The 23,783-nt window shown below is 37.7% G+C and overlaps 2 protein-coding genes and 1 long non-coding RNA gene across 40 annotated transcripts in view; 2 read left to right on the top strand and 1 right to left on the bottom strand.

Moving 5' to 3' along the window:
* The first annotated feature begins 1,241 nt into the window (after window positions 1–1,241).
* TRIM13 (tripartite motif containing 13) lies at window positions 1,242–14,723 on the top strand. 33 transcript variants are annotated; one of them, XR_011527812.1, is made up of 6 exons: window positions 1,393–2,067; window positions 2,195–2,299; window positions 6,115–6,181; window positions 10,479–10,606; window positions 12,931–14,370; window positions 14,427–14,723. XR_011527812.1 is itself a non-coding variant. In XM_070578147.1 (5 exons), exon 5 carries the CDS (start codon window positions 12,937–12,939, stop codon window positions 14,158–14,160), a length of 1,224 nt encoding a protein of 407 aa, XP_070434248.1. In that variant the 5' UTR covers window positions 1,302–1,444; window positions 2,192–2,299; window positions 6,115–6,181; window positions 10,479–10,606; window positions 12,931–12,936; the 3' UTR covers window positions 14,161–14,723. The 33 variants fall into 33 exon arrangements, 18 of the variants coding, with proteins under 18 accessions (XP_070434235.1, XP_070434248.1, XP_070434236.1 ...); XR_011527813.1 differs by having other exon boundaries at window positions 1,542–1,609; XR_011527800.1 differs by lacking the exon at window positions 10,479–10,606 and having other exon boundaries at window positions 1,302–1,444; window positions 2,192–2,299.
* Window positions 2,394–23,783, bottom strand: part of LOC103559736 (uncharacterized) — a 71,925-nt gene continuing 50,535 nt past the window's right edge. For 4 of the 6 annotated variants that reach the window (XR_011527821.1, XR_011527819.1, XR_011527820.1 and 1 more), the window contains one exon: window positions 17,351–19,583. This is a non-coding gene — a long non-coding RNA (uncharacterized lncRNA). Of the gene's footprint in view, window positions 2,530–17,350; window positions 19,584–23,783 lie in introns of those variants that run through there. The other 2 variants (XR_011527823.1, XR_011527822.1) reach the window with 2 other exon arrangements.
* Window positions 16,058–23,151, top strand: KCNRG (potassium channel regulator). The gene is made up of 2 exons (XM_008533465.2): window positions 16,058–16,638; window positions 20,071–23,151. The coding sequence occupies exons 1-2, from the start codon at window positions 16,058–16,060 to the stop codon at window positions 20,306–20,308; spliced, it is 819 nt and encodes a 272-aa protein (XP_008531687.1). The 3' UTR covers window positions 20,309–23,151.

Genomic DNA, 23,783 nt, shown 5'->3' with positions numbered 1-23,783 from the left:
GAGGAGAGAGAGGCTATTCTTCCTTCCCTGTTTTTCTATACTTAAGAGAGTTTAACATATAATGTTCTCTTAATAGTTCATTTTTTTAACAGTTTAGGGATTTCTATGCAAATTTAACTAGTACATTTAGTTGGCCAGAAATTTATTAATTATCTACCACCAGCCAGATCAACTATATAAATTATATAATTACATTAAAGATAATTCGTGATTTATAAGTTAACTTTTCACTCTTGTATCATTTTCATATTAGAGTATTTAAGATGTTTCCATAAATCAGGTTTTTTCCTTTTTTTTCAAGGTAACACTAACGTAGTAGGAGACTGGGGTGGTTTTCTTTGGCACCGACAGTGACCGTGCTGTAGAAAGAACTATATCTGGAATCTGACTGTAGAGTTTCAGCTTGGCCCCTGTGTTTTACCTTGGAGAAATCACTTCATCTGTTTCCTCATTTATTGGATGAGCATCATAATTTCCATCTCATAGTGTTCTTCTGAAGACTAAATGACATAAATATAGAAACTGTTCTACAAAGGCAAAATTTGATGAAAAGATCATTGAAATCAATGAAAAGCCATTCTTTCATCTTTGTATCCTTCTTGGAACTGCGCATTGGTAAGTGCTTACCGTGTCTGATATTAGACAAGGTTCCTACATAGGGGGCTGGACGTCAGAATAGTGAGTCAGGTTAGCGACTTAACCATTAGCGGTGGATAATTTAACGCTAATTTTAAATTCTTCCTTTTCTCCAGAATAAAGAGCAGTAGTGTTTTCCCTAAACAAAAATATTAAATAGAATTGGGTCGCTGGTGTTTGGCCTAAAGCCTGCAAAGGAACAGGTGAAAGATTGTGGGGGGACGGTACTGAATCTTATTTTGATTGTGCTCTGGCCGGAGCCGTTGGCTACAGCCCTGGTGTTGGTCCCAATGCGAGTGCCCGTCCCACCCACCCTGCGGTCGGGGATGCGGTGCAGACAGTCGTCTCCGTACCACCAAGCCGCTGTGGCCGGGCTTCTGGTCCTCAGAGATGCGGATGAAGTGGTGTGAAGGGTTGGGCTTTTTTTTTTGTTCCTAAAAATGCAACGAACAAAAAAAAAAGTACAACAATCCAAACCCAACCATCGTGTTGCGCGCCGGCTTTCTTCCCGGGCGGCTCCACCGGGGACGGCGCCGCCTCCCGTCGCCCGCGCTCGGTCTAGGCCTAGCCCGCTCGTCTTCGCGACCCACGCCCGCTCCCGGCACGACGCTTCGCGGGCGCGCGCAGCGCTCTGGAAGGGAGAAGCGAGCAGCCCCGGGCCCGCCCCTCTTCCACGCGCGCCGCGGGCGGTGGCGGTTACAGACACCGGAAGGACGCCCGCCGCACCTCACCCACTCCCTCCCCCGCGAGAAAGGCGAGACCCAGGAGGCGCAACAAAGGCGAAACCCGGCCGGGGAGGCGGACCGAGGTGCCGGTGGGGAGGAGGGCGGTAGGGAGGAAGGCGGTGGGGCGGGGCCCGGCCGGTGCCGCGAGTCCATTTTGCTGCCTTGCCCGGCGCGTAAGGCGCAGTTCCCGCGGCTGGACGAGGGACGGCTGCGCGGCTCCAGGCGGGGCCCCTCCCGCGGCCCCCGAGGTCGGAGATAAGTACTCGCCGCAGGGCTCCTCTCGGGAAGGGGGGTGGTCCTTGAGCCTACCGCGAGGGTGGGGACTTGCCCTGGCAGGGCAGGGACTTGCGTGGGTGGGGGGCTGGCGGAGAGCTCAATTTGAGCTCCAGTCCCAGCAGCACAGCGGAAATCAGCGGGGCACCGAGACAGGGCGTGGGGAGGAGCGGCGTGCAGATGGGCGTCCGGCGGGCCGGGGCAGCGTGTCTTTGCTCCAGAAAACCTCGACTACCGAGCGTGCCCGGCTTCAGTGCCAGCGCCTCGGTATTGCCTGCAAGAGAAAAGGCGACCATGAACCAGAAGGCCGAGCACGCGACCACCCCGGCACTGAACCTGGGGAGGCTGCCGGTGCCCAGGGAGGGCGCCCTAACCGAGAAGCTCCTTAGTACAAAGATCTCCAGCCTCGCCCACGTTCCTGCTTTTTTCACAGGTTCTAGCAGGCTGCCTTTATTTATGGGGGACGATTGAAAAAACAGAGGGTCAAGACTAAGAATCCTGTGCAAATAAATACGTAATACCCTCTTCTTTGTTTTTTTTTTTTTTTTTTTTTGCAGTAGCTTCGTTTTATAGTCAGTCACAACGTGGGAAAAAAAACTAAAACCGATTGCTTTGCCCTGGGAAATAGTAACCCTGACGCATACACCTGCTTGCAGGGGACAGAGGTAAACTACAATATTTTTTCCTACATTAAAAAAACCAAAAAACAAAAACTCACTCAATTTCTTGAGGCCTTTCAAAACTGAAATGTGTAGAATAGAATGTATGTGTTCCCAGCCTCATGGATGGTCTTTGTTGTTTTCATATTTTGTCAAAACTCAGAAAAATAGATTCCATACTTGGAAATTCTTTATGTGGCAATTATTTGAGATGTATTATACTTCAAAGATTTATACTGCAAAGGAAAAGAGGCTTCGGCAGCATTTTTTTTTTTTATAGTTTTTTTTCCCCCTTCTCCTGTGCCACCCTGCTAGGGCTTGTACAACAGGGCTTGAGTTTTCTGACGCTAGAAACGTTTATATAATAGGTATTTTAAAAGCATAATTTTATTTACATAGCCACTCACTCTGGTAGAACTTGATGGAGCTGTTAACTGGTTAGATACATTTCTTCAGGCTGTCTTATCTTTCCCTAAAAATACCATCTTTTTTGCACCAGCTGACATACTAAACCTCCCTGATAAGTCCTTCCGTAACACCAGGTTATTCTTTTTATAATATACATTTATGATTGGTTGGCTACCTGGCCCTACTTCTGCCACAGCTTTTGTTCAGATATGCCCATTTCCATGCAGGTGCTTTGTATCTGCTATCCCATGTAATACTTGCTTTGCCTCTCCTTGAAATTACAGTTCAAGAGAATCCAACTGGCTTTTGGGACCTTTCTTGCTTAATACACTCATGCTCTAACATAACACTTTAAATGTGTATTTACAGTTTTTACAGTATTTGTACACATATGTAATGAAACCACCTTATATTTATATCATTGAGCAGTTTACAGAATTATCACACATTAATCTTTCCAAGAACATTATGAGTGTAAAAATTTTCATTCTATAAAGGGTAAAACTAGTGCTTGAACCTAGGTATTCAGAAGCAGGTTCAGTGCTCTTTCCTCTTCACTGGAGAGCCTGTTACAATCTAATTTGTAAAAATCAGAATTTTATAAGGGATTTAGAGAGCCCATGATTAAACTTTTCCTTTTTATGAATGAGGATATGGAATTCTTGATCCACTTTCTGGATAGTGCTCAAGTCTAAGAATTGGGAAACTCAGGTGCTATGTCTAGTTTGTTGTGTACAATTGAGAAATCTCCATTTTGGGAGGGCCTCAGTTTTTTTAGTTATAAATTTAGGTGTTTAGCTAGATGTTCTCAAAGATGTTTTTAAACTCAGTATTTCTATTTTATTCTTACCCCATAACTTTTATTATTATATATTATCTCTATATATTGGTAATACACAGATGCATACTAATATTAACTGCCTTAAGCTGTTTTGTATTTTAAACTTGGTTAGGTATGATAAGAAAAAGTGTGCCTTGTTCTTGTTTTTCTACTAAGCTCTATAAAAGTATGGTTCTGGGGGCTGATCCCATGGCATAGTAGTTAAGTTTGCATGCTCTGCTTGGGTGGCTGGGGTTCTCAGGTTCAGATCCTGGGCGCGGACCTAGCACTGTTCATCAAGCCACGCTATGGCAGCATCCCACATAAAATAGAGGAAGATTGGCATGGATGTTAGCTCAGGGCCAGTCTTCCTCACACACACACAAAAAGTTTCTGTTGTAAGGTCAGGAACTGCATGGAGAGGTGGGGCACTCTCATTCATCACTGGTTAGAGTTCATAAAGTGGTATACTCTTTCCAGAGGGAAACTTGGCAGTCTTTTCAAGAGCCTTCAAAATGTTCCTACATTTTAGCCACCTACCAGTATACTTAAGGGAGTTGTCAAAGGAAATAATCAGAGCTGTGGACCAGAACTTTTCTACAAAGTGTTCATTTAAATGTTATAATACCAAAAAACCAACCAATAAGGAAGAACATATCCATAAGATATGGATAAGATGGGGAAAATGCATGTGATAAAATAAGTGAAAAAAAGTGGATACAAAATTGTGTTATGCTACCACTTTTGTAATAAGTGGTAAAAATAAGTGTGTGCTCAAACACACACACACACACACGGTTGGAAGAAATAAGCCAAAATAATATTGGAAGAAATATACCAAAATAACAACAGTGGTTATACCTTGGTGATGTGATTATGGGTGATTTTTTTCCCTGTATTTTCTGAATTCTCTATAATCACAAATTTTATAATTTAAGAAAAATATAAAAGCCAACTGCATGGATAAGCTCTCCAACTTCAGTTTGGTGTCAGCTTTCTCTGTCCTTTTTATAAGGCATTCATCATATCTTTTAGGGTAATGATATCTTTGTAAATGTGCTGTTTCTGAATTTAGGGCAGGAATTGAGTTTCGGCTTACATTTCATTTTTAAAAATATCATTAGATCACTGAATTATCCACTTTTGTTATTCATGAAAGACACTGCCATTGTCATTACCTTGGCCTGAGACTCTAGATACTAGAATGGTCCTGGAATAATAGAGTGCTATGCCCACCTCTCATAACAGTTAACCAAATACAAGTGTCCTTTGAATACAGAATAGTTACCTTCTACTTAAGCTTTCTATAAAGCGAATTCCCTTAAGGTGAACTCTTTTTAATTCATTTCCATTATAGATTTAGATACACTTCTAAGGAAAAGTTGAATGAAAATATTTGCTGATAGTTTAAATCATTGTCTTCCCTGTGGCATATGTGCTACAATTATATCCTGCTTGGCAACAGCCTGGTTTTCCATTTAAAACTCCCAGAGGAGCTCTTCCTTTTCCCCCTGCATATTTGCAGTATTGAATATAAGCAAGGAGTGCCAACATAGTATATATAACATAGCCAACCTAAAACCTGCTTAAAGTTTAGCATAATTAGTTACTCGATATATTCTGTAGATGAAGTTTACTTAGAATAATATGTGCATATATAATTCTACACTGAGTATAAGGAACTTTGCTCATACCATACTATGTAAATAATCTCACTTATATAGATAAATCTAGCTAGCTACCTACTGAATGCTAGACTTTGACAGTACTTTTTGAAAGCTAGAATTAACCTCAAATACAGAGTTAGATCACTTTTAATAGATATTAACCTGTTGGGGATAATAATTTAGGTTAATGACTGCCAAGTTTATGGTTGTAAAAGAAGACAATTTGTTTTATGGTTAAAAATTTGCCACCTTTGCTTAAACCCGTTTACATTTATTTGGAAGAAAAGAAATCAGACATTTCTGGTTCATGAATCCTTTGCAGAAGTCAGGAGTTGCAACTTAAATTAACTTAATTTGAACTCTTAATAGGTAAAGATAAATATCTGGGTCTGGTTGGTACCAGACTAGGAGAATAATTTAGTCTTTATGTAATTGATTTCATTTGTGTGGGAGAGAATGGGATTCAACACCATTTGGAGACCACATAGATTTCTCAATAGTTGTACGTAAGAGGGATAGGGATATTTGATCTAACTGGTATCCTAAAAACCCTATTGATTTAATGCTGCAGGTTTACAGGATTACAGAATAACATCTTGGGTGATTATCAAGTGAACAGGGAAAAGGAAAAAGAGAAAGATAAGTAAGGTGAAGAGGAGGGTGGGGGAAAAAGAAAGCATAAGAGGAAATCAAAATATGGTACTCCTTCAAACAGTATGGGGAAGATGAGTTAAAAGAAGAATAAACAAAAGAAAGAGTCAAGGTGAAATAGTAGTACACTGAAGAAAGGAAAAACATGAGGTTTTCTGAGTGGTCTGGATTATAATGTCACCTTAGTCCAAAAACTTTTTGTGAACTTTCTGAGTTGATGGGCCTTCCAAGCTCTTAGACCTTCTGTACTAGCTTTATTTTGCCCTACTTTTCAGGAATCCTACTAGAAATATCTTGGGGGAAATTTTTACTACTACTCACTCTAGGATAATGCCAGAAAAGGTAAGTTACTTATTGTGTTATGTGGACACATAGGTGACTTTTATATTGTGTTTGCAAGAGCCACATAACAATTAGATAAGCTATTTTAGACACTATATGTGATATATTAATTTTAATATTCCTGTTTTGAGATATCGGAAATCTTTTCTTTGTCCTGTTTTGATCACCTAAGTTATGGAACAGTCTCTAAAAGCCAGAATGAAGTGTAATAACACATTGATATAGAGTACTTAAAACAAAAACTTTATAAATAATTTTCATCTATTATTAGATACTTTTCAAAACAGTTGTACAAAGAGAAGAGAAACTGGATTATGTGTAAGTGGTTTGTCAAAGGTCCTAGACTGAGAACCACATAAGTATGTCAGTCTCACAGGCCTGAATCTAGAGATTTCCAATAATACATTTTTTATTTTATAAGAAATAAAACAGGGGCTGGCCCCATGGCGGAGTGGTTAAAGTTCTGTGCACTCCACTTCAGCGGCTCAGGTTCATGGGTTTGGATCCGGGGTGCCAAGGTACTCTGCTCATTGGCCATGCTGTGGAGGTATCCCACATACAAAAAATAGAGGAAGACTGGCACAGATATTAGCTCAAGGCGAATATTCCTCTCACACACACAAAAATACTGTAGCAGATTATCATACTTAGTTAATGTTTCTGAAGTTTTACTTTTTGAGCTCAATATGGTTTTCTTATAATTGACCCTCTTCTAGTTTTTCCCCCCAACTTTTTATTGTAAAAAATTTCAAGTATATAGAAAATTCAAATGATTCTACAATAAATATCCTTACATCCTCTATCTGAATTCAATAGTTGTTAGCTAGACCCTTAATGAGTTTCAAGAAAGCATTATTAGTGGATCTCAATCTAAAATAGAAATATAGTATACTACTTGAAAATAAGATTACTATGCTGAGAGGAAGTGATTAAAAAAAAGGTGAGTCCTTTTGTTCTAAGCATTGTTCTAAGATAAGATTGACGGTGCTCAGTTTCGTAGAGCTTCCTATAATTTAGTTTTGTCTGTAAAGTGAGTTTCAATATGGCTGTCTAGTTACTTGTTAGGTATTTAGATACTACTTTGAAATTCCTGAGGTTAAAGATGCCTCAAAGCAGAATGGAAATTTGGTTTAAATCAGTAAGATATTAACTGTAATATATTGGCTTCTCTTTTTGTTCTCTAATGAGATTTGGAAAGAAATAATGGGTAATATTTTGAACTTTATATTGATATCAACTAATGAAATTCAAAGGTTTAATAGGAAAGTTTCTTTTAATAAATAGGTTTTTATTAAAATTAACTTTTGTTTAAGAGTCAATAAGTGAGCATCTTTTGCGTTATAATCATTTTGGGTTGATCATTCAAAAACCAAGGACTTCTAGGAATGAGAAGGCTATACACACATATTAGCTTTTACTTCTAGTTATGACTCCTTTGTAAGCATTGATTTTTCCATTTTTAATATTCTGGTTGTCATATTAACAGTTCTCATTTGTAGAGACTCTTGTTGCTGTGTACCCACTCAAGGTAGGATTGATAAAGCAGTTTTTGTAGTCTTCCTTTAGTGTGGATATCTTGAAAATTTGCTTAAAAATAAATCTGTAGTGGTATTATACAACTCTGCATTTGTCAAAACTCATAGAACTGTATACCAAAAGAAAGTGAATTTTATTGTATAGAAGTTTAAAAGTATATTAAAAAACATAAATATGGCAGGAAAACGAGATTGAACATCAGAGAGGTGGTAGACAACTAGGTATATGGCTACTTTCTTTGTTGGTATAAAACTTGGGAAGTTTTTAATTGCTGGGAAAATAGATTTTTATGCTTCAATATTTAGACTTTTTTGGTTTTCAGAAACACTTTCGAAGGAAGAAATGAATCTTGGAAAACTTGTTTGCCTTTCTGCACTTATTTTGACATTAGCTAAGCTTAAATTTTATGAGTGGTGAACAGTAATTTTGTTCACATCAACTTTCTTGACTTCTATATTGTGATAAAATTAACTCCCCATAAGAGGGGCTGTGTACTTTAGTTCCTTCAAAGGAGTAAGCTTTATTGATGTCTTCAGATTTTTATGTTAGCCACACTTTAAGAAAATGATCTGTAAGTTCCCTTATTGTGAAGCCTACTCTTCACTTAGACTAAAAACCTCTTTATTATGTATTTTCCTTTAAAACTTTTGTGGCAACAAACTTGCCATGGTTTCTTGGATTAGGCTACTGTGTCTCAGTTTTCTCTGAAAGTCAGCTATGGAAGTAGTAGTCACATAGTTTTGTCATAGAGAAAGTTTTGAATATAAAGTTAAGAGAAGAAAACAAAACAGTATTTAGCTTTTAAAGTGAATGCAAATAAGAATCTTTAAATTATAAATCAAAATTTGTAAGCTGTATCACTAAAAATGGAACAACAGGATCTACTGTAATTTTGATGCCATTTTTTAACAAGGGACTTTCCAAGTAGTAATTTTTTTCTCTGGTTCATTTTAAGAGCTATAAGTTGATTATGGCTTTGGGATGACTTTTTATTATTTCTAAATTTTCCTGTGTCTGCCATTTTCCCTTTCCTTTTGATCATACTTGATTGCCTTAAAATTATTCTTGGCCCCTATTGCAGTATCCTCAGTTTTCTTCAAAGTTTCTCTTTGCCTTGGGTGCCCTTTTTCTCCTCCTCATCCCAACCCCTTGGTATCTTTTGTTTTTCCTCTTATTTATTTCATGTGCTTGGATAGGATCCTCTGGAAATATTAACTTGCCAAGGTTAGGTTTACTTTATTGAATGATGCCCCCTACTACTTTCCTGTTTCTACTGCGTACTCCAAAATCTAGCCTTAGCATAGAATTCTTAGGCGAAAGATAACAGAGAGCAGTGGAGGTAATAAAGTGTGCAACAGGACTGGGTTGGAGGATCATGAAAGTTTTCCTCCTCTGTTCTAAAAAGTCGTAATGTTTTACAGCTGCTTGATAACTTCTCTTAGCACACTACAGTCTTTATAGCCATTTTTTCCCCGGTGCCTTTCAAAGGCTATATGATTTCTCATGTCACAAAAGGTTTTTCAGAAAAATCAGTTAATCACACATTTTTGCTATGTGAAACTAAATTTGACAGAATAATCTTTGCTTTAGTTCTAAATATTTATGTATTATATATTTATTATATATCTCTCTCTCTCACAACTTAATATAAAACCATAAACAAATTAGCCCTGCAAGCTCAGCTTAACTTTTATTAAATAGTTTATCTTCTAGATTGTAGCTTCAATTGTGACCCTTAAAATTCCTGTTAAAAAATTACTTATTTTTGATATAAATGGTCTACAGATTATTAGATCCTATTTTATTTATTACTTTGGTGGTAATGTGGACAATAAACTGAATGAGGACATATTTAGCACTATTTTTGGTTTTAAAACCTTGAGGGTACTATGCTAAGCCAATTAAGTCAGACAGAGAAAGCCAAATACCTATGATTTCACTCATATATGGAGGATAAAAACAACAACAAACAAACACATAGACACAGATTAGATTGGTGGTTACCAGAGGGGAAGGGGGAAGGAGGAGGGCAAAAGGAGTAAAAGGGGACGTGTGTACAGTGATAGACGGTAATTAGTCTTTGGGTGGTGAACATCATGTAGTCTGCACAGAAATGGAAATATAATGATGTAACCTGGAATTTATATAATGTTATAAACCAATGTTATCTCAATAAAAAAAACTTTAGGAAGTTTTAAAATGTTCTTTTTTTTTTTTTTTTGCTGAGCCAACATCTGTTGCCAATCTTCCTCTTTTTGCTTGAGGAAGATTCACCCCGAGTTAACAGCTGTGCCAGTCTTCCTTCCTCTATTTTGTATGTGGGTCACCACCACAGCATGGCCACTGAGGAGTGGTGTAGGTCTGTGCCGGGGAATCAAACCCAGGCTGCCGAAACAGTGTGTGCTGAACCACTAGGCCACGGGGCCGGCCCTAAAATGTACATTTTAAAATAATAAACTTGCAATGAGAAAGGGTATTCTCTAGATCAGGGATCTCAAATATTTTGGCCTCAAGACCCCTTTATACTCTTAAGAATTGAGGATCCCAAGAGCTTTTGTTTACGTGTGTACTGTATATATTTACTGTATTAGAAATTAAAACTGAGAAAAATGTTGATATTAATTCATTTAAAATAATGATAAACCTATTACATGTTAACATTAATATTGTGAAAAATAACTATTTTTCAAAACATAATTGTGAGAAGAATGGCACTGCTTTACATAGTTATGGATCTCTCTAATGAATTTCTATTTTATAGAAGACAACTGGAGTCTTCCTTCCTCTTTTTGCTTGAGGAAGATGGTCCCTGAGCTAACATCTGTGCGAAGCTTTCTCTATTTTGTATGTGGGATGCCACCACAGCATGGCTTGATGAGCAGTGTGTAGGTCTGTACCTGGGATCTGAACCCTGGGCCGCTGAAGTGGAAGCATGCAAACTTAACCACTATACTACTGGGCCGGACCCTGAAATCTTACACACATATATATATTTTTTTGAGGAAGATTAGCCCTGAGCTAACATCTGCCACCAATCCTCCTCTTTTTGCTGAGGAAGGCTGGCTCTGAGTTGACATCCGTACCCATCTTCCTCTACTTTATATCTGGGACGCCTACCACAGTATGGCTTGTCAAGCAGTGCCCTGTCCAAACCTGGGATCCAAACCAGCGAACCCCAGGCCACCGGAGCAGAACGAAGCTGAACGTGCACATTTAACCGCTGTGCCACCGGGCTGGGCCCTGAAATCGTATTTTTGAATGTATTGGTCTTTCTGTCTTTTACCCATGCATGATTTACAACATACATTGGTGATTTGAACCAATTAGTTCACTGTGTTATGCAGATCTCCAAATATTAACATATTTCATTATACAATAATCTCCCCCCTTAAAAAACCCCGTTTGTTAATATCACCACTTGTTAGAAAAGTCCTTAATTAATGGGAATCCATCAAGCTCTTAAGTGGCAAAATGTTTTCCAGAATTCTAATTTTCACTCAAAAACTCAACTTTTATCTTTGGCAAGATGTATTGTCATTTGTTTTCCTTGAAGTGATGGGCTCATTTTCTTCATTTTCAAGAAAATGTCTGCCAGATACCTAAGTCTGAATAGCCAGTTTGTCATTTGTTCTGTCAAGAAAAATGGTGTTCCATGAAAAAAGCAGCTGGTTCAGCTTGCAGCTCAATCACATAAGTGCTTTTCCCCCAGACAATATCTGCTTACCATTATGTAGCAGAAATGCTTTGTGTTTTCTTCCTACTTTGTCATACAAAATATTAAAAAAAACATGTACACAGGGGCCAGGCTAGTGGCATAGTGATTAAGGTTGTGCTCTCCGCTTCAGTGGCCTGGGGTTCACGGGTTTGCATCCCAGGCGTGGACCTACGTACTGTTCATCAAGCCACGCTGTTGAGGCATTCCACAAACAAAACAGAGGAAGATTGACACACATGTTAGCTCAGGGCCAATCTTCCTCACAAACATAACACACAAATTAAAAAAAAAGACACATACACAAAGATCAAGATTTAATAAAATGAATAATTTTTACTGTTTCATCAAGAACATTCTTAAATGAAACTGGCTACCCTCACCCTGACCCCTACTGTGGGTATGTGGTGGTGAAGAATACAATGACTAGTAGTACAATTTGGTGCTACCTGTCACCTTGTTTGATTGCTCCTAAGGCTCCAGCAGTGTCTGCTCACCATTGCTTTTACAGTGCAATTGTCAACACAGTGCCAAAAGCAAATAACATCTCAGTATTATTATGAAAATATATTGATCTCACAGATGCCCTGAAAGAGCCTTAGGGAACATCTAGGTTTCTGCCCACCACATTTTGAGAACTGATGCTCTAGATAGTACAAGATGGCTTTGATTACTGTTCGAGTGGTTTTTAAAATCATTTAATTCTCTAGGGAAGAATGAATTGCAACTATCTCATCTTATGTTTTTACCCATGATTTTAATAATTGTGATCTTGCCTTTGATAGAAAAATATGCCACTTTTTTAATAGAAGTCTGCATGAGAGTACATGCTTGGATTTATATTTCTGTGCGCTTTCTTTTAAATAGCACACCATTTTATAATTGTGGGCCCAGACTAAAGAGCTCATTCTATTCAGACACTGAGTAGCTTTGTCTCTGACAGCTAGTAGTCAGCTCTCTGTTTTAAAACAATCAATTGGGTCCTGCTGGCTCAACTTGCAGTTGTCCTAGTCCTAACCCTGTTTCAGCCAAAGACTGTTGTTGGAAAGCCCACACAAAGGCTTTGTGTACAGGGAGCCATACTAATAAGGAGTGTGTTCTAGTCCCAGCAGATGAAATTTGCTTTGGTGTGCATTCTCTTCCCAAATTTCTCACTTATTTCCTTTGTTTGCCTGGTTATTTTAGTGAAAGATCAATTTTAGTGCCTGTGAAGATAGTTTCTTCTGATTATAGTCATGTGCCGCATAACGACATGTTTATCAATGTGAGACCACATATGCAACGGTGGTCCCATAAGATTAGTACCATATAGCCTAGGTGTGTAGTGGGCTGTACCATCTAGGTTTGTGTAAATACATTCTATGATGTTCGAAAAACAACGAAATTGCCTAGTGATGCATTTCTCAGAATGTATCCCTGTTGAGTGACACATGACTGTATTACATAGTCCGTGTGGAGGGGATTACTGGAGTAAAATAAAGTGTTTCTTTCTTTATGGTAGGATGTGATGGAGCTGCTTGAAGAAGATCTCACCTGCCCAATTTGTTGCAGTCTGTTTGATGATCCTCGAGTTTTGCCTTGCTCGCACAACTTTTGCAAAAAATGCTTAGAAGGGATCTTAGAGGGGAATGTGAGGAATTCCTTGTGGAGATTATCTCCATTCAAGTGCCCCACATGCCGTAAGGAAACTTCAGCTACTGGAGTCAATAGCCTGCAGGTTAATTACTCCCTGAAGGGTATTGTGGAGAAGTATAACAAGATCAAGATCTCTCCCAAAATGCCAGTGTGCAAAGGACACTTGGGGCAGCCTCTCAACATTTTCTGCCTGACTGATATGCAGCTGATTTGTGGGATCTGTGCTACTCGTGGTGACCACACCAAGCATGTCTTCTGTTCTATTGAAGATGCCTATGCTCAGGAAAGGGATGCCTTTGAGTCCCTCTTCCAGAGCTTTGAGACCTGGCGTCGGGGTGATGCTCTTTCTCGCTTGGATACCTTGGAAACTAGCAAAAGGAAATCTCTACAGTTACTGACTAAAGATTCAGATAAAGTGAAGGAGTTTTTTGAGAAGTTACAACACACATTAGATCAAAAGAAGAATGAAATCCTGTCTGACTTGGAGACCATGAAACTTGCAGTTATGCAAGCCTATGACCCAGAGATCAACAAACTCAACACCATCTTGCAGGAACAACGAATGGCCTTTAACATTGCTGAGGCTTTCAAAGACGTGTCAGAACCTATCATATTTCTACAACAGATGCAGGAGTTCAGGGAGAAAATAAAAGTAATCAAGGAAACTCCTTTACCTCCCTCTAATTTGCCCACAAGCCCTTTAATGAAGAACTTTGATACCAGTCAATGGGAAGACATAAAACTAGTAGATGTGGATAAACTTTCTTTGCCTCAAGACACTGGCACTTTCATTAGCAAGATTCCCTGGAGCTTTTATCAGTTATTTGTGGTAGTCATTCTGCTTGGCCTTCTCATTTTCTTTGGTCCTACCATATTCCTAGAATGGTCTTTATTTGATGAATTTGCAACTTGGAAAGACCATCTTTCAAACTTCAGTTCCTATCTGACTAAATCAGCTGATTTTGTAGAACTGTCAGTTTTTTCCTGGGAACAGGTGACAGATTGGTTTTTCATTTTCAGTGAAAGATTCAAGAATTTTACTTTGGTGGTGCTGAACAATGTGGCAGAATTTGTGTGCAAATATAAACTATTATGAAATCTGTTTCAAGTACATAGTTCTCTGTCTCTCGTTAGAAATGTGTTAGAGAACAGTGGTAGTTTAGATTTGGTCAAGAGTCCAGTCAGATACTTTTCTCCAAAAGTATTCCTTTCAAAAATAATGTCCTACACATGTTCAAATTAGGTAGCATAAAGATAAAATTGAAATTTAATAGTACAGTCCTGAAGCCATCTTTTTTTTTTTTATGCCGAGGAGGATTTGCTCTGAGCTAACATCTGTGGCCAGTCTTCCTCTTTTTTTAGATGTGAGCCACCACCACAGCATGGCCACTGACAGACAAGTGGTGTAGGTCTGCACCTGGGAACAGAATCCAGGCCACTGAAGCAGAGTGTGCCAAACTTAACCACTAGGCCACAGGGGCTGGCCCTCCTCCTTCCTTTTTAATGAGTGCTTTTGAAATAAGCATCCTACCCCCAGTATTGGTTGTATTTATGCTATGGAAAAAGGGGAGGTAATATGATCTGATATTGTATTGATTGAGATAGTATAATAGTGATTGTTCATTTAAGCATGCAATAAAGACTCCTCTTGTAAAGCAACTTTTTTTTGAGAGTGAAGATTCTTTAAAAAAGGAAAGAAGATACGAATGGATTAGATTTCCAAATGTTTCTACCAAAGGTTCATTTCCTTTTTTGTTAAAATGTAAATCTCATGTAAACAAAAACTGGTATGAATCTTATGGTAAGTTTACATTTTTAGGGGTGTGGAGATTTCAGCTTGCCTTTTTCTCCTTAGGTTTTGTAAATTTATCACCAAATGAATTTGGTGATAAACTACAGAAATGGTAGTGGCTGAGCAAGCGAAGGCATAGGTTAAAAAAAAAGTAGTCTAACACATGGCAAGAGCAGAAAATGGGAAAGCCTCCTTTTTACGGGCAGGTGTGTTGTTGTTCCAAAGTATAATGGCAATTCTACAACCAAAGCAATCTACTTGCTTAAAGAATTTAAGAGTAATGAGACTAACTTGACAAGAGATGAAACAGTCTATACAATATCATAAAGTACAATGTAAGTTGTTACACACTAATGCTGTTCTGTCTGCTCACATGAGAGAAAGATGTGCTATCTCCCACAGAATAAATACTTAATTATATCACCTTGCTTAGAATTCAGATGAAAACAAGAGAAGTGACTTTATCTTAGACTTAGTCCCTAGTTTACCTTATTTCTGGCATGGAAAAAGACATTCCTTTGAAAGTCCAGAGTGTCTTTACCCTAGTCTTTTAATTTGGTTGAGAAGAGGTAATGTAAGTGGGGACAGGAAAAAAAGGTGGCAACTAAATTTAAAGAGAGGAATCATTCTGGCTATGAGAAGAAGGGTCAAATTAAGCTGCTAGTTGAGGTAACAGCTGCCTCATCCCTAACTGACAATTCACGATTTAGTCACTAAATTGCTAAAGGGATCATAAGAAATTATGACAATATTTCTGTATAAATCCTCTGCCATGAGGAAGATAAGAGTAGATAATAGGTCTGGGGAGGGGGAATGCTTTTCTGCTCCCCTTTTTTAAAATATAGATTTATGACAAGTCTTTGTGGAGAATTTTTTATGGAATATAGGAAAGGGATCTATTTGACATTTTATCCTCAGATATATTGGCAGTTTTCAAACTATCCAAAGCAAATTGGCAGTTGCTTTTTCACTTTGTATACTACAAGCTCCCAAGCAACTCATATTTGCAAACACAGCTATGGATACACTGTTTGCTTTACAGTGGTTACTTGGGAATCTACGTCTCTGTTTTTTGTTATTTTCCCCTCCCCTCCATTTCTTAATCATATATAACTAGTAATATTAATGGTTATAGGTTGATTTACAAGTTCCTAAGTCTGTAACTGATGGTTTGTAGCCTCTAGTTTGAAGCAAGAGAAGAATGAGTAGTCAGGAACTGGTCACTTTGAACGTGGGAGGGAAGATATTCACAACAAGGTTTTCTACCATAAAGCAGTTTCCTGCCTCTCGGTTGACACGAATGTTAGATGGCAGAGACCAAGAATTCAAGATGGTTGGTGGCCAAATTTTTGTGGACAGAGATGGTGTTTTGTTTAGTTTCATCTTAGATTTTTTGAGAACTCACCAGCTTTTATTACCCACTGACTTTTCAGACTATCTTAGGCTTCAGCGAGAGGCTCTTTTCTATGAACTTGATCCTCTGGTTGATCTCTTAAATCAAGAACACCTGCTACAGCCGAGACCTGCTCTTGTGGAAGTGCATTTCCTAAGCCGGAACACTCAAGCTTTTTTCAGGGTGTTTGGCTCTTGCAGCAAAACAATTGAGATGCTAACTGGGAGGATTACAGTGTTTATAGAGCAACATTCAGCACCGACCTGGAGTAGTAACTCTTTCCCTCATCAGGTGAACTTACTTCCACTGCCTCCACAAAGACCTTCTTACCATGACCTGGTTTTCCAGTGTGGCTCTGACAGCACTACTGATAACCAAACTGGAGTCAGGTATTTTGTACTTTGAAGAATTTCTTTTCTATACCAGTTCCTGATATTTCCCCTCAAAACTCAAAGTTTCTCATGCCTGAAACTTTTCTTGGAAAAAATGATTAATCAAAATAACGTTTTGGGGTAACCAGTAGAGTTGGGTAGAATGACCAGATAATTATTGTCCTAATTAGGATACTTTTCAGAGAGAAAGAAGGTATTGTTATTGTGTGAGACAATAGGAATAAATAAGACTATCCAGGGCAAAGTGGGACTATGGTCATTCAAGTTGTAGGAGGAAAAATCCTATAGATTGTGTTCCATTGCTAATAAGTTTGGCTCAGGAATGAGATGCCTTTTGTCCCCAAGAGATTTTTTCAGTGGCTGGCATATAATAAAAGCTCAATAAGTTTCTCCCGATTTCCTTACACTCTGTATATTTATTCTTTCATTCCTTATGATTTGAGTACTGATTTTTCTTTATCCCACTTTATTTTTAAACACCATTAAGGCATATATATCTCATGGCAAATTTGGTATCCTGTTACCTCTTTGGCACACTTAGACAACTCAAAATATTGGGATAGGCTGTCAGTATGTTAAGGATAGTTGCTCCTGAGTCAGTTATTCACTTTCTCCCCCTGTTGTTGTTGGCTGGACCCTCAGGCTGATTTCCACTCTGCTGTCATGGACACATTTTTCCCCCTTAAAAATGTCTTAATGCTGTCCACCATTTTTATTTTTTTTAACTAACTGTGAAAGCTGGCTTTAATTTTAAGGAAGAAAAAAAAAGTCTGCATATGTTCTTTACTGATAGTATTTAAAATAAAATATACTTTTTTAGGGTAAAGGTCGATGGACATATTTTGAGATATTAACTTCAGCAGTAGCCATCGGGAACAATCAATGTTTGCCTCTCCCATAAAACACCCCTTGATCTTGCTTACTAATAGGAGAACACTGGGTAGTATGTCAATTCTTAACTTTTTACAATTTATAATTTCCTGCCCTTCCAAAGAGGTTGAAATGTCATCTTGGGAAAAGAGAAGCAGTTTAATTAATAGGCTAACTGTGAAGAAAACCTAAGACTCTATCTCAAACTGTTTTTAAGATATGTCTGTGCACAACTTTCTTTTCATTGGTGGGGCACTAACATAAATAGAAGGGAAATGACCAGTTTTCGTTTTTTTTTAATTTGATTGAGATCTTTGGGGATCCCTTTCTAGAAAGTTAGAAACCTAAGGAAAAATGATGTCATTGTTTTTTACAATAAACATGCAAAGTAAAAAGATATCCTGGAACTACTAAATGTTCTTTAAAAACTATGCATTTGGAGAAAATAATTGTAATCTTGAAAAACAAGATTAGAAACTCCAAGTTGAGATATTCTTATGTGTACACAATGCCAAGTGGGTTCCCCTTTGTTGTTAAGTGTTTGTGTTTTAGAAATAGTACAAAATTTCTTTTCATCTTAATGTGAGAATGGCATTATATTTAAACTTCCAAAACAAAATTCCAAACCAGAAGCTATTTTTAAAATTAACTTTTTTTTTGCAGCATGAAATTATATTATCCTATCTTTTCAGTTGTTTGAAGTTCAGAATTTTTCCATCCCATAAATGTTTGTGATTTTTTCCTTTAGTGCCAATTTCAATGTAAAGATAGATAACTTGAATAAAGTGACATTATTGGGATTTCAGGTGAGCGGATGAAAACTCCCATTAAAAGGTTCACCTTACGTATATAACTGCTTACCTAGCAATCATTTTTATTTCTTGCTCACTCTCTGGTCTGAATCTGTCCATTCAGATGTTTTTGAAGGTGGAAAGTAGAGGAGTAAACCTGAATGGTTCCCTAAAATCTGGTGTATCATTCAGCTGTTCAGTATGTTTCTCTAATATGATTTACCCCTCTAAGGCCTTGTTAACCTAGCAGGTTGCTCAGTTACCATCTCTTAAGTTCAGTACTAGAAATACTTGACTTGCATCTTGCAGATGGCCATTCATATGATACCACATTATCAAGCTCAAGTTATGGTCACAGGATTCTAGCGTCTCTTTGGTAGACTTTATTCTATCTGACCTTTCCTTTTTAAACTGGCTCAAAGGGAAAAGTACTGTTGCCTTTTAAGTTTTGATCTTATATTTCTCATTGGTTTTTTTCTCTCCTTGTCTTGTGCCTTGAAATCTTTCATTTCTCAATTTGGCCCTATAGGGAATCAAGTATTTTGGTTCAGTGATTTCTTTGCAAGTGCATTCCACTTTGTTATCACCTACTATATACTATTCCTATCTTAATTTTGTGAGATGTTGTGTAACTTTTTCCCTCTTTGACAAATGTTTCTAGGCTATACAATCAAGATCTAGGGGGCTTGGTTAGGGATTTGGGGGTAGATGGAATAATTTACTAATGTTAAAAATTTGCTGTATCAGAAAAACCATTTTTTGATATGTACTCTGTAGTTTTATAATCTTACATCCTATTATTGTTTTCTTTGCCTAGAATGAGTTTCTAAATGAGAGCTACAATAACTACTCTATTTCAGTCATATTAAAGGGAGGCTAGGGATGTCCCCAAGGCTCTTTATATCCCATAAAACTACAGATAGTTTAGGTTGTTGCCTGGAACTAATTTAAGTTAGCCTTTTCTTCACATCTTATAAACAAATGGTGGGAGGACAGAGAGACATAAAATACTTGATGCTAGATAAAGAAGGAGTGATATAGCTATATCTATGTGGACATGTTATGTTGACATTATTATAGCCAACATATAGCCAATCTGAAAAGTTCAAGTATATTTTTCTTGAATTATGTATATTAAGTTCTATTGAGTTTCCCAGGAAATACAGTCTTGGTATTTCAACTCCAGAGGTCTTTTAACCCCACAGTCTTCAACAATGGACGGTTATCGAGTAAAAATTGACAATAAAATCTTCTTGACATTTTATATCCGCAAAATTTCATCTGAAAAAAAATGCATTCAACAGGAATAAATCACAAAAGAAAATCTGTAATGTTAGTGCTGATAATGGATGAATAATGGATGATAATGGATGGGGAAAATCGTAAATGCATAAAATGTTTATTAAAATGATTAATCAATTAAATTGATTAAAATCTATTTAGTAAGTTGGAAATAGTTATATAAAAATTAAGCTAATTTAATTGTTTAATCAAATTGTTTGCTCCAGAAAATAATTTCTCAGTGAAAATTCATCATTGTTGGTTATTATTTCTAAGTGGAGAATTAAAATGACTTTGGAGATCACAGCAAGGTCTCTATTTTCAGTACCCTGAAATTACTGATTTTGGTTTATAAATGAAGTCTCAAAAAAATTTTGATCAAAAATGGTATGATGTCTTTATTGAGGTTGTAAGTCAAATTTATGTGTTTAGTTTTGCTAGTTATTAAAGGGGTGCTTTATAATTAAACACTTTTTGTCTGTTCTAGGTATGTTTCTATAAAACCTGATAACCGAAAATTGGCCAACGGAACTAATGTCCTCGGCTTACTGATTGACACTTTGTTAATGGAAGGCTTTCATCTGGTCAGCACTAGAACAGTATCTGAAGACAAAACTGAATGCTATAGCTTTGAAAGGATAAAAAGGCCTGAAGCTCTCTCCATGAACAAAACACTGAAACCAGAGACTACCATCACGCCAGAGCAATCTCAGAAAAAGAAATGAGGTTCTCTGTTCTCTTTTCGAGAGGGAGTTCTCTTTTAGAAAGGGAAATTGCCATTTTCTTGTTTGGAAATTCCATATTTAGGGCATATATGTTAGTCAAATAAGTACTCAGCCTAACTTTTTGGCTTTGTCTCCTAAGATACCATCTCTGGGCAACCACACAATGCTTAAGCCACACTAATTGCTTGCTGCTCTCTAAACAACACTGTACACTTGGTGCTTTGGCACATGTTCCTTCTACATTCAGTGCCTCTCTCCTTTTCTCTTTTTCATGAACCTTACACAGCTTTCAAGAATGGGCTTTGGAATCAGACTGCTTGATTTCTAATCCCAACTCAGTCACTCACTAGCTATATGACTAGGGCAAGTCATTTAACCTCTCTGTGCTTCAACTTCTTCATCTGTCAAATGGGGCTAATAAATATATCTCCCTTATAGGATATGTGAGGATTAAAGGAGATAATGTCAAGTACTCAATACATTGCCTGGCACATGGAAGGCATTCAGTAACTATTAGTGATGATGATGATATGGAGGAGGAGGAGAGGGAGGGAGGGGTTGGGAGGGGAAGGGGGAGGAGGAGGAGATGGTGGTGGCCCACTTTCAATTGCACTTCCTCTGTGAAGCCTTGTTTTCTTCCTTTCCCAGTCATATTAGTCAGACCTTTCCTCTGTATAGACCTCTGTGCCTTCATAAAAACAAATTTTTCTCATTTCAATGTGAGCTTGACCCACTCATCAGTTTGAACACTAGTATGTGTAAAGCACTGGGCTAAACACTTGGTGAGAGGAATAATACCTTTGTTACTAATTAGCAGCCACATTTGATGAAAAGCTTTTGAATAACCTCTCCTAATACTTGAAATACACATATACTTTGACTTAGTGATTTTTTTTTTGTAGGAATTCCTCTTATATTTGTGTCATTTTAAACATTAGGATAAACATCTAGAAGAGTAATCATTAAGTCAAAGAGCACCAAATATTTTGCACATAGGAGGGTTAAAAACTATTGAGTGGAAGCAGTTGAACATTTTAAAAAGTACAATTAATTCAAAAACATCTGTTAAACATTTGTTGGACACTATACTAAGTTTTCAGGATTAAAAAATGAATAAGATAAAAATCTTTACTCTCAAGGAGCTCACATTCAAGTGAGAAAGTACCTCATCATAAGAGCAAAAGATTAGAAATAAAGTTCATCAATAGGGAATGGGTAAATTATGGTTCATACAATGAAATACTATGCAGTCCTTAAAAAGAATGAGAAAGCAGTTTATAAACTGAAAAGGATTGTGAATTATTTATAAGTGAAAAAAAGCAAGGTGTAGAACAATGTATAAAGTAGAAAAAATATATTTCCACTTCATATATATAGTTTCCATTTGTAGAAAAAATATACATACTCATTTTCTTACATATGCATGGAATTTTCAGCAAAGATACACGTCACCTTTGGAGAGGGAACTGAGTGAATGGGGTTTAGGTGTGGGAGAAGACTTACTTTTCACCAGATCATGTAGAAGTATTATCTATTAAAAAAGACAAAAAAAAAAAAAAAAGGGAAGCAGCAGCTATACCTGAAAGATGTGTGTGTCACCGTTAGAGGGATTGTTAAGGTATAGTATGGCCTATTATCACACACTGACATAAATTTTACTCTACCACCCTTTTTGTGAAAGAAAGCTGTAAAGAAACACCATTCCAGAAATTTCCACTAATTATTTACAGATTCGTGTACTAGGTTGTAGGGAAGAAAGATTTTTAAAAATTTTTCCCACAGTACCTCAAAGGTTATGTAGAATGTAAAAGTGCAAAATGCTTCAAGATTAGTAATGTTAACGTTAGCAACTGAAAATAAGGACCCAAATAAGAAAAAAAGCCCTATGAATAGGCACCATCTTCTCTTTTCTTGCAGAAAAGCCAACTTAGTTGTTTTAGTGTGTCATCTTAGTTTTGGGGATCAAAACACTTTTTGGTCTGGTTCCTTTGCTACCATTATATTCTAGGGCACAATCTCTTTTTTTCTTAAGTTGGCACCTGAGCTAACAACTGTTATCAATCTTCTTTTTTTTTTTTCTGCTTTTTCTCCCCAAATCCCCCCAGCACATAGTTGCATATTTTAGTTGCAGGTCCTTCTAGTTGTGGCATGCGGGACGCCGCCTCAGTGTGGCCTGATGTGCAGTGCCATGTCCGCGCCCAGGATCCGAACCGGTGAAACCCTGGGCTGCCAAAGTGGAGCATGAGAACTTAACCACTCTGCCATGGGGCAGGCCCACGCTATTTCTCTTGAGCTAAGTTTTTGGCTTGTATGTGATTTAATTAGTTGGGTATAGTTGGCATGGTTATATATGTAACACTGCTTAATTCTTTTTTTAAAAAAAGGTTTTTTTTAAGATTGGCACCTGAGCTTACATCTGTTGCCAATCTTCTTTCTTCTTCTTCCTCTCCCCAAAGCCCCCTAGTACATAGTTGTATATGCTAGTTGTAGGTCCTTCTAGTTGTGCTATGTGGGCCACCACCTCAGCATGGCCTGATGAGCGGTGCCATGTCCGTGCCCAGGATTGGAACCATTGAAATCCTGGGCTGCCGAAGCAGAGTGTGCAAATTTAACTACTCAGCCATGGGGTTGGCTACAATGCTGTTTAATTCTGTATAATGCTGTGCTGATAAGATTATTAAAAATTGATAACTGGTTAAAAAAATACTGAAATAAAAAATATTGGAACTACAGCTTGGCAAGGAATAAGACTGGAAATGTTTAAACTGCTAATAAATGTGTTCTTAGTCATTCAGATTTGCAGGAAACTAGTTTGATGAGAAATAAAATGTTATTTTTATTTATTTATTTATTTGTTTATTTATTTATTTATTGGTGAGGAAGATTGTCCCTGAGCTAACATCTGTGCCAGTCTTCCTCTATTTTGTATGTGGGACACTGCCACAGCATGGCTGATGAGCAGTGCATAGGTCCACACCCAGGATCCGAACCCACAAACCCCAGGCCGCTGAAGCAGAGTGCATGAATCCAACCACCATGCCACTGGGCCGGCCCCATAAAATGTTATTTTTTAATTTTTTTTTTTTTTTGAGGAAGATTAGCCCTGAGCTAACATCTGCCAATCCTCCTCTTTTTGCTAAGGAAGACTGGCCTGAGTTAACATCCATGCCCATCTTCCTCTACTTTAAATGTGGGATGCCTACCACAGCATGGCTTGCCAAGCAGTGCCATGTCTGCACCTGGGATCCAAACTGGCAAACCCCAGGCCACCGAAGTGGAACGTGCGCACTTAACCACTGCGCCACTGGGCTGGCCCCTAAAATGTTATTTTTAATGTGCTATTAGAAACATATTACCTGTGGAAACATATAATATACATAACATTCATTCATTCATTCAATAAATATTTATTGACACCTACTGTGTGCCAAATATTATTCTAGACATTGGAGATACTGCAAGGAACAAAACAATA

The sequence above is a fragment of the Equus przewalskii genome, chromosome 16 (genome assembly GCF_037783145.1).
Source record: "Equus przewalskii isolate Varuska chromosome 16, EquPr2, whole genome shotgun sequence".
Taxonomy (NCBI): domain Eukaryota; kingdom Metazoa; phylum Chordata; class Mammalia; order Perissodactyla; family Equidae; genus Equus; species Equus przewalskii.
This window is presented reverse-complemented; position numbering and strand designations above follow the sequence as displayed.